The 12,699-nt window shown below is 34.8% G+C and overlaps 6 protein-coding genes and 1 non-coding gene across 7 annotated transcripts; 3 read left to right on the forward strand and 4 right to left on the reverse strand.

Annotated features, from left to right (window-relative positions):
- Positions 1-1,749: 1,749 nt before the first annotated feature.
- Positions 1,750-2,260, reverse strand: LOC126681561 (auxin-responsive protein SAUR19-like). The gene has a single exon (XM_050377111.2). It carries the CDS (start codon positions 2,172-2,174, stop codon positions 1,890-1,892), a length of 285 nt encoding a protein of 94 aa, XP_050233068.1. The 5' UTR covers positions 2,175-2,260; the 3' UTR covers positions 1,750-1,889.
- Positions 2,261-2,599: 339 nt separating this feature from the next.
- Positions 2,600-3,344, forward strand: LOC126681560 (auxin-responsive protein SAUR20-like). The gene has a single exon (XM_050377110.2). It carries the CDS (start codon positions 2,852-2,854, stop codon positions 3,134-3,136), a length of 285 nt encoding a protein of 94 aa, XP_050233067.1. The 5' UTR covers positions 2,600-2,851; the 3' UTR covers positions 3,137-3,344.
- A 1,462-nt stretch (positions 3,345-4,806) lies between these two features.
- Positions 4,807-5,002, reverse strand: LOC126685171 (U2 spliceosomal RNA). The gene has a single exon (XR_007643286.1). It is a non-coding gene; the product is annotated as a U2 spliceosomal RNA (small nuclear RNA).
- Positions 5,003-5,555: 553 nt separating this feature from the next.
- On the reverse strand, positions 5,556-6,316 carry LOC126681550 (auxin-responsive protein SAUR21-like). Its single transcript, XM_050377100.2, has one exon. It carries the CDS (start codon positions 5,988-5,990, stop codon positions 5,703-5,705), a length of 288 nt encoding a protein of 95 aa, XP_050233057.1. The 5' UTR covers positions 5,991-6,316; the 3' UTR covers positions 5,556-5,702.
- Positions 6,317-6,484: 168 nt separating this feature from the next.
- LOC126681559 (auxin-responsive protein SAUR21-like) lies at positions 6,485-7,361 on the forward strand. The gene has a single exon (XM_050377109.2). It carries the CDS (start codon positions 6,860-6,862, stop codon positions 7,142-7,144), a length of 285 nt encoding a protein of 94 aa, XP_050233066.1. The 5' UTR covers positions 6,485-6,859; the 3' UTR covers positions 7,145-7,361.
- A 1,637-nt stretch (positions 7,362-8,998) lies between these two features.
- LOC126681567 (auxin-responsive protein SAUR21-like) lies at positions 8,999-9,682 on the forward strand. The gene has a single exon (XM_050377117.2). It carries the CDS (start codon positions 9,232-9,234, stop codon positions 9,514-9,516), a length of 285 nt encoding a protein of 94 aa, XP_050233074.1. The 5' UTR covers positions 8,999-9,231; the 3' UTR covers positions 9,517-9,682.
- Positions 9,683-11,267: 1,585 nt separating this feature from the next.
- LOC126681537 (uncharacterized) lies at positions 11,268-12,161 on the reverse strand. The gene has a single exon (XM_050377084.2). It carries the CDS (start codon positions 12,159-12,161, stop codon positions 11,268-11,270), a length of 894 nt encoding a protein of 297 aa, XP_050233041.1.
- Between the last annotated feature and the right edge of the window lie 538 nt (positions 12,162-12,699).

A 12,699-nucleotide genomic window follows, 5' to 3' on the forward strand; every position in this document is an offset into this window, starting at 1 on the left:
ATAAGATTTGGATAATGGTCCATTTATCCCCCTGAACAATTTACACATTGCTCTATAACATGCGAGATAGAGTATTTAGCATTTATTATCTTAAAAATATGATTTTATATGTCCATAACTATAACCATATAAATTAATATATTCTTTAAAATAATTTGGCAGTCTGGTCCGCAATAATTATATTCAAGCAGTATATATATATATATAAAAAATCTAATTGACAAAAATAAAATATACTGTAATCTATGAACTTATTTTTGAAATAAAGAGTTCATAATGAAAAAAAATAGTAGTATATAAAATTTTAGCCTAATGATCCAAAAAAGCCAAACTTTTGCAACTTTTATCCATTCTAACTAAAACTTCTAAATATGTTAATTTTAGCCCGATTTAATTTTTTTTGAGGAGAGTATATGTGTTGGACCAATAACTCTGTTTTGCTGCTACAGAGTTTTCAATTCTGCAATATTTTTTATTTAAGAACCGACCTTTTCAATGATTTCTGTGAATAAAGGGTCATTTCACCCCCTCAACTTGGGAAATATCGATAAAATTATTTTCGGAACACACCCTCTCCCACTCTCACCTTTGCGTTTGAAACACACTTTCCATTAGAAAATGGAAAAAAGCTAAAAATGATCCTTAATATTAATCAAATTCGTTTATTTAATACTTAACAATTTTTAATTATCTATTTAATTCATATAATATAAAAACTTCATATATCATTTAAAATTTTATATAAAAATATAGGAAAGTTATTGCACTTTTTACATTTTTAATGAAACCAAATTTTTATTGTATGACCTAACCCTAATCATCTTCTCAAATTCACTCCGCCGCCACCTCCATCACTAGTAACCACCGCTGCCGACCTTCTTCAGAACCTTACTCAGGCGATTGTGACTATACGATTGCATCTCTTTGGACGAAGCAAAACTACTCCTTTGGCTTCCTGAGGATCACGTTCTCGCTAGCCGTAATTCGCCTGCTATCGCCTCCGCCATTTTCGATTGTTCGTCATCCTTGTCGAGCAGCAACCGTCGTTTTCTTCTAGCAACCAGCGTCGCCATCACCTGCAACCGTTCATCGACTTTTAAAGATCGTGGCTTTATCGCCGTTTATCGTTGCTTGTTTTTTTTTTCTTTGAATTGGTTTGATTTACTGGGAATTGGTTTGTTGTTTTTTTTGTTTCAATTTTATTGATTTGTTGAAATGAAACAATAATTTTGCTCTTCTTTGATTGATCCTTTTGCTATGAATCATGGAGGCAGGCGGTAGTTTAGTTTGGAAAATGAGAGCAGTGGCGGCGGCGGCAATGGTGGGTAGTTCTAGTTGTTAATTAGGTTAGGTTTATCCAGTTTGGCTGCTCGGCGAGGGATGGAAGGAACTGTGGCGGCGGCGGAAACTTGAGTTTAGGTTTAATTAGTTCTTTTTAGAGTTAATTACTGTTGATTAGGTGTTAAATTAGAATAATTAAGTTTAATTAGTGTTAATTATAATTTTGATTGTGTTTAATTAGAATTAAATCGTAATTAATTAGAATTAATTTTTGGGTTTAGCAATCTCACTCTCTTTTTGGGGTGTTTTTGTGTCAAGGGGGCTGATTTGAGCGAAAAACGCAAGTTGCGGGTTTGTTTGACCTAAAAACGTCCAAAATGACTCATTTGATATTTCGTGCCAAGTTGAGGGGGTGAATTGATCCTTTGTTTATTTCTGTAATTTCATTAATCCAAAAAAAAAGCTAAATTAATTAACATTTACGTTTTTCCATTAGTATTTCAAAAGGAAAAACATGTTACTATACAGTGTTGAATATTTACATTGATTTGGCCTAACAAAATTGTTTTTCTATGTCACTAAACTAATTTGGTGTCTTGGTCTTACTATCACCGCAAGCTCGACGTGACATTAATAAAAGTCTCTTCTCGGCAAGGAATTGTCAAACCGCCCATTGGGTGTGCAAATCCAAACTGCTCTTCTGCTTTGCTAAGCAGATCTTGAAACGCGGGTTGGTTAAGATAGGACACCGGAACTAAAAATCTCTTTTTCTCCGTCTCTCCAATATAAACGGCTAGGAAACCTTTTGGCACGTTTGAATGTGTTGAGGAAGCTTTACTTGTAGATCTGCGAAGAATTTGCTTGGCGAGAACGGCAGCAAGATGTCTGACCATACTTTTATTTGGATGTATGTTGAGAGGCTTAACTCTGTAATTTAAGTGAATGTTATTGCTGTGTATGGTTGAGTATGCTAGAAATATCAAAGTGTAGAGATATATATAGATGATGAGCAAGTTTATGGAAGGTTTGAGTGAGTGGCTAAAAACAATTTGGTTAGGACATAAGCCATTTAAGGGTCATGTGGCATTGTCTTCTAAACATGGTGTGTCCATTTATGTCCCATTTGTATTAGCAAGCAGGTGGTAGGGCAGTAGACATAGCAGATATCATGTAAGTGCATAGAAATACAAGCCACTCATACTTTCATTGCAACTATGTCCCTAATCTAATACTCATCTACTTAACTACTTGTCTCAAGGATTTATTTATTTAATCTAATTATCCATCGATCTCTAGCTTAGATCATCACCGATTTTCCAGCTGTTCTTTTCTAATCTCTACGTCATTTTCTAGTCGTTCGACATGAGTTTTGTAAATACCCCAGTTTGTTGATTAGTTAGAAGACAATGCACGTGATACCATCTCCTTCATTAATTTCAGGATCTCTATATATTGTCACCAAACACTCATCTGCTCAAACCAACAATTTCACATTCTCCTCAAATACTACTCTTTCCAAGAAAAGATTCAACTCCCTCAAACATATTTATAAAAATTCATCCAAGAAACAATGGCAGTAAGATTTCCTAGTGTTCTCCGTGCCTCTTTCTTGTCCACCAAGAAATCTACTTCAAGGTCTTTAGATGTGCCGAGAGGTTTCTTGGCTGTGTACGTTGGCGAGATGGAGAAGAAGCGATTCTTGGTTCCCATATCATATTTGAACCAGCCTTCGTTCCAAGATTTGCTCAATAAAGCAGAAGAAGAATTCGGGTATGATCATCCCATGGGCGGTTTGACGATTCCTTGCACGGAAGACGATTTCATTCATGTTACTTCGACCTTCAGTAGAGCATAAATAAGAGAATATAGAGCTTAATTTACACTGACAACACAAACAATTTTGTATCATAGGAATTTTGTATTCAATGTTAATATATTATATCAAACACTCTTGCTCGTATTTACAGCAAAAGTACTATATATATGGCTCTTCATCAATGTATAACTTTTGTAATTTTAACAATTTAGTTAATTGATACAAACTGAGATTCCAATCGCGCAAATATTTTTGTTTAGCCGAATGATTATACCATAATCTTAATCCTATTAATCTTTAATAACTTAGTGTTTATAATTTACCAGGGTGGTTCCTAAAGATTATTCCTCTTAAGGAACCTTATCTATCAATTCATATTTACATAACATTATCCAAATTAAGAAAATCTTCGTTATTTATTCTCACGTATTTGTTTGTTCTTGTTCGAGAGGTAGGATGTATATGGAATTTGTTTGTTATTCTCTTGAGAGCACATCTTTTAGTAGGCCGGTTGGTTCTTGTTTTCTAATCTTTACCATCATTTCTTCTCTTTTGTCGGAATAGTTTTGATTTGTTTGTTTTTGTGCAATAAAATTACATCTCTGGAATTTTGATCTGTAGCTATTATAAGAACAGTACATTCATCATAGTTGTTGAATGCCACCCCGAAACATAAATCTGTGAACTATTGTGCATAGTGCCACGAGAGACTACAGAAAACAGAGGAATCCTCTGTTTTTATAAAGAAAAACAATGAAAATAGCAATACTATAAAGCAAACTCTATAGAAAAATAAAACAGCTGCAATGTAAAGAACAAAACAATCCAGAAGAAAAAACACAAATGATCGCACCTGCATATTTTCAGTTCAGCGAAAAAACTAAAGAATTATTGTTGCTTGCATAGAGTTGCTAATAATACTATAGTAATTGCTAGCATGTATATGTTAATAGTGGAAGACTCAAATTGAGAATGTAAATGAGTATGTTGCAGTGATTTAATTCACAAAATGCAATAAAATTCCTCGTTTAAAAAGAAATAAATGTAATTATTTACATCGGTTATGCCTATTCTACCATAGCAAAATTATTTTTCTGTGGCACTACGTTAGTTCTGGCATCTCATTCTTACTATCTAAACAAGCCAGAAGTGACATTAATAAAAGTCTCTTCTCTGCAGGGAATCGTCAAACTGCTCTTCTGCTTTGCTCAGTAGATCTTAAAATGCAGGCTCGTTAAGATACGACACTGGAACTACAAATCTTGTTTTCTCTGTCTCTCCAATGTAAACTGCTAGAAAACCTTTCGGAACATTCGAAGATGTTGAGTAAGCTTTATTTGTAGATCTGCGAAGAATCTGCTTTGCGAGAACAGCAGCTAGATGTCTGGCCATGCTGATCCTTTTGATGTAACTTTGAGGATAATGTTGAGAGGTTTAATTTTGCAGTCTAAGCGAAGGGCAGTCTTGTTGTTAAGTTTGCTTTTTCTGGTTGTTTCAATATGTAAGTATATGGAAGATATGAGTTAGTGGACCCTGCTTGCTCTACTTTTTAAACAAGTGAGCAATGAAAAGAAAGTTTTGAAATATAAATATGATTTCAAATGTTAAAATCATTATTATTTTCAGTAAATAGAACATAAATTATGAACTATTTCCATATATTTGATCACTTGTATAAAAAAAGGTTCAAATTCCTTCAACTTGAATTGGTAGGGTGCGCCAGGCCCTTGCAGTAGTGCAACGCATGGGCGACGCTCAAGAGTCCCAATAGCAAGCTACTGTGACGGACTCTCCCCTCGAAAAAATAAATTTAATATCGTGTGGGCCAGTGACCCACATATCAGATATTAAACTGATAAGAACAGATACTACACTTGATCTTAGCCAAAAGGCCGAGAAAGGTATGCTTTGCATCTTCTCAAGTTTTTCATTTTATAATACACGCCCTTCTGCTTCTTTTATCTTCTTTTCGATGTGGGAAAATAAAACATCTAACTAAACATTAACTATAATAACTTAACTTTTGCCACAACTAGCTAGCCGTTATTCCAATTAAGCAAACATCTTCATATTCTGACTCACTTCGCCAATCTTGCATAGCCCAAAAGGCTCTTATTCCTGGAAAACAATTCCATGTTATGGGTGGGATTGTATTTAACCTCAATATTCAGTTTCTTTTTTCAGCTGTCCTTTTCCAATTCTTAGGAAATATTGTTGTTTTCCAACATGAAATTTGTATGCAGCTCAATGGACCCAGCAGAATGGAGGCCTGCAATTACCTCTGTCTTCTGCTGTCGGTTTTTTTCGTTTCTGCGTACTTATCGTTTGAGAACTCGAATAAAAACATAGCATAAAAGTATAAGTAGAAAAAGATTAAACTATTTGATTAGACTCTAGCTAGTTCAAGTTTCAGTTTGAGGACGAAACTGATTGTCTTACGAAAACTGCAGGGATTTAATTCACAAAATGCAATAACATTCCTCATTTGATAAGAAAAAATGTTTCTGTATAAAAAGAACTATTTTATATTTACATTGACTTGTTATTTTGCTATAACAAAATTGTTTCTATGTGATACTACATTAGTTTTGGCATCTGAATCTAATTATCTATTCAAGCTAGAAGTGACATTAATGAAAGTATCTTCTCTGCAAGGGATTGTCAAACCGCCCATTGGATGATCATAACCAAACTGTTCTTCTGCTTTGGTTAGAAGGTCTTGAAATGCAGGCTGATTAAGATAGGACACTGGAACTACAAATCTCTTTTGCTCCGTCTCTCCGACGTAAACTGCTAGGAAACCTTTTAGCACATTTGAAGATGTTGAGTGAGCTTTGTTTGCAGATCTGCGAAGAATTTGCTTGGTGAGAATAGATGCAAGATGTCTAGCCATGCTGATTCTTTGGATGTAAAGAATGTTGAGAGGTTTAACTCTGTAGTTTAAGTGAATGGTATTGCTGTGTATGGTTGAGTTTGCTAGAGGTTTCAAAGTGTAGAGATATATATATAGATGATGAGTAAGTATATGGAAGATATGAGTGAGTGGTTCAAAACGAATTGGTTAGGACATAAGCCATTTAAGGGTCATGTGGCATTGTCTGCTGGTTATAATACCTCCATGACCTACATTTATGTCTATTAAACAAATTGAAGGGCAGCAAAAGATTTGAAATGATACCATAGCTGATCTTGATATTGAACATGGTGGAGACAATTAATCCCTTGGTGGTCAATTTGACAATTGTCTAAAATCGTCTGTGTAATGTAAAGTTTGTATGTCCATTCATGTCCCATTTGTATTAGCTAGCACCACCTCAAATATCATATGAATCCTTAACAGCCTTACATTTCTTCAGCTTTTGGAAGTCACATGGCTTTGTCTCGTTGATTTTACACAGCAGATAACACGAGCTATGTCCCTAATCCAATACTTATCTACTTAATTACTTGTCTCATGGATCGACCTACCTAATCCAATTAATCTCTCGCTTATATGCTTTACATCAGCAGCGATTGTCCAGCTGTCCTTTTCCAATCTGTAAGTTGCCTTCTAACATGAATTTTGTAATTACCCCATTTTGTTGATTAGTTAGAAGACAATGCATGTGATACCATCTCCTTCATTAATTTCATTATCTCTATATATTATCTCCAAACACTCTTCTTCTCAAACCAACAATTTTACATTCTCTTCAAACATTATCCTTTACAAGAAAAATTTCAATTCCCTCAAACATATTTTAATTGTTCATCCGAGAAACAATGGCAGTAAGATTTCCTAGTGTTCTTCGAGCTTCTTTCTTGTCTGCAAAGAAATCTACTTCAAGATCTTTAGATGTGCCAAGAGGTTTCTTGGCAGTATACGTTGGCGGGATGGAGAAGAAGCGGTTCTTGGTTCCAGTATCGTACTTGAGCCAGCCTTCATTCCAAGGTTTGCTAAATATAGCAGAAGAAGAATTCGGATTTGATCATCCGATGGGTGGTTTGACGATTCCTTGCACAGAAGAGGATTTCATTGATGTCACTTCCAACTTGAGCAGAGTTTGAATTAGTGAATATAGAGCTTTACACTAACAGCACAAACAGTTTTGCACCATAGGACTTTCATATACAGAAGAATGTAAATATATTATTTCAAACACTCTTGCTCATATTGTAACACGGGAATTTTATAAAAGAACTACTTTTACCTCAAAAAGGACTATATGGCTCTTCATCAATGTATCACTTTTGGAATATTTTCTAATCTTATCATCTTTTAGCAGCCAACTTAGTTCAAGCAGAAAGTTTAAGCAATGATTGTTCTTGTTTAACTCTTCACTCATTTTCCTCTCATTTTTCTGCATATTTTTGTTTTGTTGGCTTCTGTGCAAGATATTAAATCTCTGAATCTAGTTAACTGTTAGATGTAGTTATTATTACAACAGTAAATTCACCATATACCGGTTAAATGCCACCCGAAAAGATGTCACTTCATCCTTGAGTAGATCATAAGAAAGACTGTGTGATAATTGATACACATTACCCTTTACAGGACAGTGAAATATGTTGCATGAGACTTGCAAGCTGCAACCCATATAGCACAAAAATGAAACAAAACATAAAACCATAAAATTAATATTTTGCTATAAGAATACTTTATAAATATATAGAGTTTTGATTTTCAGAAATGTTTCTAGCAACATAAATGAATTTTAAAAATATAGAACTTTATAAGTTTTTATCCAACATAGCTTGTAACCCATGTAGTGTTAAGAAGCATAAGATTGTTACTAGATCAAGTGCGAAATCTAAGTATGTGACCTCCTAAGCGAAACTTGTTGAAGAGATTGGTTCAATTTCTGATGCATTTAACATTAATTATTTACACTAAAGCAACGCTGAACCATGTTGTTTATTATATCTAACTTAGTTTTTATTTGAGCATTAAAGATAAAGAATTCCCAACATGCAATAAAAAAATTCATTTGAAAAGAAAAAATGTTATACAGTTTAAAAAGAAGTGTTTATTGTATACATTGATTTGGCCTATTGTGCCATGACAAAATTGTTTTCTGTGACACTACATTAGTTTTTGCATCTGACCTATCTACACAAGCTAGAAGTGACATTAATGAAAGTCTCTTCTCTGCAAGGAATTGTCAAGCCGCCCATTGGATGATCGAAACCAAACTGCTCTTCTGCTTTGCTTAATAAATCTTGAAATGCAGGTTCGTTAAGGTAGGCCACTGGAACTACGAATCTCTTTTTACCCGTCTCTCCAATGTAAACTGCTAGGAAACCTTTCGGCACATTTGACGATCTTGAGTAAGTTTTATCAGTAGATCTGCGAAGAATTTGCTTGGCGAAAACAGCAGCAAGATGTCTGGCCATGGCGATTCTTTGGATGTAACTTTGCGGATAATGTTGAGAGGTTTAACTATGTAGTTTAAGATAATGGTATAGCTGTGTACGGTAGCTTTTGCCAGATCTTTCTAAGTGATGAGATATATATAGATGATGAGTATATGGAAGGTTTAAGTGAGTGGTTAAAAACAATTTGGTTAGGACATAAGTATTTAAGGGTCATGTGGCATTGCCTTCTAACTTATCAGCAAACATGATATTATGTCTACTGCTTACAATACCTTCAAGCCCTACCACTAATTCTATAAACAAATTGAAGGCCAGCAAAATATTTGAAATGATATAAGAACACTGTTGAGACAATTAGTTCAAGGGTTAGACTCAAAATGAAAGTAAACATGGTGTGTCCATTTATGTTCCACTTGAGTTAAGCCAGCAGCAGCTTAACAAACCACTCGTATACTTTCCTCACAATTAAGTATGTCATAAATCCAATCTATGGCTTATATTTATAGCTTTAACATCTATATCAGCACCTATTTTCTAGCTGTCCTTTTGCAAATTTTCAGTTGCTCTTCAACATGAAATTTATGTATACCCCATTTTGTTGATTAGTTAGAAGACAATGCATGTGATACCATCTCATTCACTAATTTCACTATCTCTATATATTATCTCCAAATACCCTTATGCTCAAACCAACAATTTTACTCTCTTCAAACGCTATCCTCTGCAAGAAAAACATTTAATTTCCTCCAACAGATTTATAAAAATTCATCCAAGAAACAATGGCAGTGCGATTTCCTAGTGTTCTCCGTGCTTCTTTCTTCTCTGCAAAGAAATCCACTTCAAGATCTTTAGATGTGCCGAGAGGTTTCTTAGCAGTGTACGTTGGTGAGATAGAGAAGAAGCGGTTCTTGGTTCCAGTATCGTACTTGAACCAGCCTTTGTTCCAAGATTTGCTCAATAAAGCTGAAGAAGAATTCGGGTTTGATCATCCGATGGGTGGTTTGACGATTCCTTGCACAGAAGAGAGTTTCATTGATGCCACTTCCAACTTGAGCAGGGCATAAATAAGGCAATATATATAGTTCTACACTAACAACACAAACAATTTTGTACTATAGGAATTTCATATTCAATGTAAATATATAGTTTTGAACTATTATGTTGCGGAAAGATAATATGAGAATGATAACTTTGAATCTCTAACGATATTTGTTCAAATATGAAATGACAAACCAAATATTTTTCTTCTCATTTTGCTCCTTAGTCTTATTTTGTTTGTTCCTGTTTAATAATTATCTCTGGATCTACTTAATAGTAAATTATAAGTAAAGTAAATTCATCATAGTCTTAAAAACACCTGAAAAGACAAATATATGAACTATTTTGCATGGTGCCAACAGTGACCCCAGAAAACAGAGCAATCCTCTGTCTTTCTAAGAAAAGCAATGAAAGTAACGGACGGTATAGCAAACTAGAAACAGAAAAACAAAAGACCTGTAATGGTTTTGATAACAGAAAGCTAAAATTGAAAAAATTAGATTCATGTCATAAATCTAATCTGCATAGCAGTCACTATGGTTTAATAGACAATTGTTGACTGCAGTTGTAAAATGATCTCCTTGAAGACTAGTAAGAATCATGTCATAAAACTGCAGGCTTAAACATGAAAGCGCATGTATACACAGGGTGATTCGAAAAGAAGGCAGAGTGAACCCTCATATCAAGTTACCACTTTCTGGAAAATCAAAGCCACTCCATATAATCGCAAAAGCTTCATATTTTTTGGCAGTTAAAAGACTATCATCAGAAAACCCTCTCCTGTGTGCTACTCAGACTGTTCCAACCTATGTTGCACGTTAATTTGTCAAGTTCTACGTTTCGGTATTTCCTTTATGTTTCCAGCACTTCTGAAACTTCAAAAATTTAAATTTACAATCTATTCTTGTAAAAAACATAATTTTGATGTTTCCCGTTCTAACATTTCCTTGCTACATATGTTCCAACCAAATCAATGTTTTATTATCATGGCCAATTTACTTATCGACACAAGTGAAAAATACGTCAAGGCAACACTCCATCTAGAGAAACATATTCAGACGAGCCTTGTGCTTTCAGATTATAAACCACAGCTCTAGAATTTTAGACTGAAGACAATTAACATACATATTTAAGTTAAGAGGTTAATCTTCAAAGTCCTAGATAAAGAAGTTCTGATCCACTCAGACACTCTGGTGGTCCATGCAGAGTCTCCTTGTAAATCTACTTCCCCCATTTGGAACAAAACGAAACACGACAGCCACTCAAACGATGTGTTAAACATAGTAACTTAAAAAACCAGATAACTGTAGATATGCAGTTACATGTTCACAACAAGAATTGCATTTTAAGAAGCCCTGAACTCCCTCGGAAGTAATTCCTCATGTCTAATAAACTAGAGAGCCCCATAAGTTTTGTTTTCCCAGAATTTTTAATGTACCTTTAAATTAGCTTGAGTACAGCATTTGACACCGAATGGAGGAACAATTGTGTTTTGAAATAATAAGTAAATATAACTAAATATTCAATTAACAACTACTCAATGTCAACATAGAACTTAAAGCAAAATTAGCCAGAAATGACAAGAAATGCAAAAAATCAAAATTTCACCAAAAGAAGTAAAGAAACACAAAGTCACTTAATGAAACAAGAAATATTATTGTCGTCTCAAAACTGCTAAAAGGAATAATTACGTTTCATTTACACCAACCAATAAAAAAATCCATCTTTTTCTACTAATAAAGAATAAACTAGATCAAAATTAGCTTCTAGGATTACCTCATTCATGAGAACTATAACCATTAACACCATTTTCTACTCTAGCTAACTTCTCCTTACTCCCATTCTCCTCTTCTCGAATCTCGTCCTCGTCGGAATCCAAACTGAAGTGCCCGTTATTCTCCATCTGCAGCATCTCCGCCCCAAGAGGCCTATACCGCACACTATCATCGCCATCGCCATTCTTATTACCGACAATGGAGTAAGCAACCATAACAAGAACCACAAGCAAAGCAAGATGACAATTAAACTGAAGAGTAGCAATCCCTCTAGCCCTATGATACTCAGGATGCCCCTTACACTTCACAGTATAATCCCCTCTACTTTTTTCATGCAAAGCACAGCCATGAACAATCATATCACTATAAAAAGAAATCCCCATTTGAACAAACCAAGTCCCTTGCAAAACCAACCCAATCCCACGTGCCATTCTTGCATTATCAGATGAACTTTTCAACTCAAGAACTGTGGAGACCACACAGATTGAAATGGGTACAAGAATGAGATCAAAGTACCTGTTTTCAATCCCACTGGTGTCCTTTCTTTGCAAATAATATAGCAAAAACTCTTCTATAAAAGCAAATAACAGAACCAATTCAAGAATTGAGTTGGGGAAATGAACTGACCCTGAAAAAGCTGAGGCTAGAGATAAAACTGAGTAGAGTAAAAAAAGTGCGGCAATGGCAAGAATTTGCAACTGTAAAGCAGACCCAATTGGATCTTTTGAGTTAATTGAGCTGAAAAGTGAGATTAAAGAGTCAATAATGAAGAGAATTGAGAAAAAAGAAGTACCCATGTAGAGTAAGGACTGGTTCTTTTTTGGGTTCTTTAAAAATTCGTGTGCACCGATCAGAATAAAACCGGCGCCGGCGAGTGTGAGAGTGAACAGACCCATTTTTTGACTGGTTTTTTTGAGATCAAATGTGGGAATTCATTGATTTGGAGAACTGGGTTTTGGTGGTAATGATGAATTCGTTAGAAAGGTCAGAGCTTTTTTGATCGATTGATTGTTGGTTTGGATTGACTTTTTTGTTTTGTTCTGATTCTATTATGCAGTGTAGACAGTTGAGCATTATTACGATGCTTCGTATGCTTCTTCCAAGCTGGTTGGCGATGACTTGTCAAATATTCGACCTGACCGATGCTTAACGGTTCGGTTGGTTTTGTCTTGATTTGCTGATCAGCTGTTTGGCCAGCCTGCCTAACTCATCGTATTGGAATACTATTTAGCCCAATATGCTTCATTTTTCGTTTTTGTTTACATTTTTGTAGACCTTTTTATGGGCCTGTATCCCGCCAGCAATGTCCAGGCCCATCCCTTTAGAACCGGACTTACATACTAATTTTGTGATATGAGTCCACCCAAAACCCGAATATACAAAAATCTTACTATTTTATGAGCAAGCTCAGACTTTCATTTTTTTCAGTTATTC

This window comes from Mercurialis annua, linkage group LG5, assembly GCF_937616625.2.
Source record: "Mercurialis annua linkage group LG5, ddMerAnnu1.2, whole genome shotgun sequence".
Lineage (NCBI taxonomy): Eukaryota > Viridiplantae > Streptophyta > Magnoliopsida > Malpighiales > Euphorbiaceae > Mercurialis > Mercurialis annua.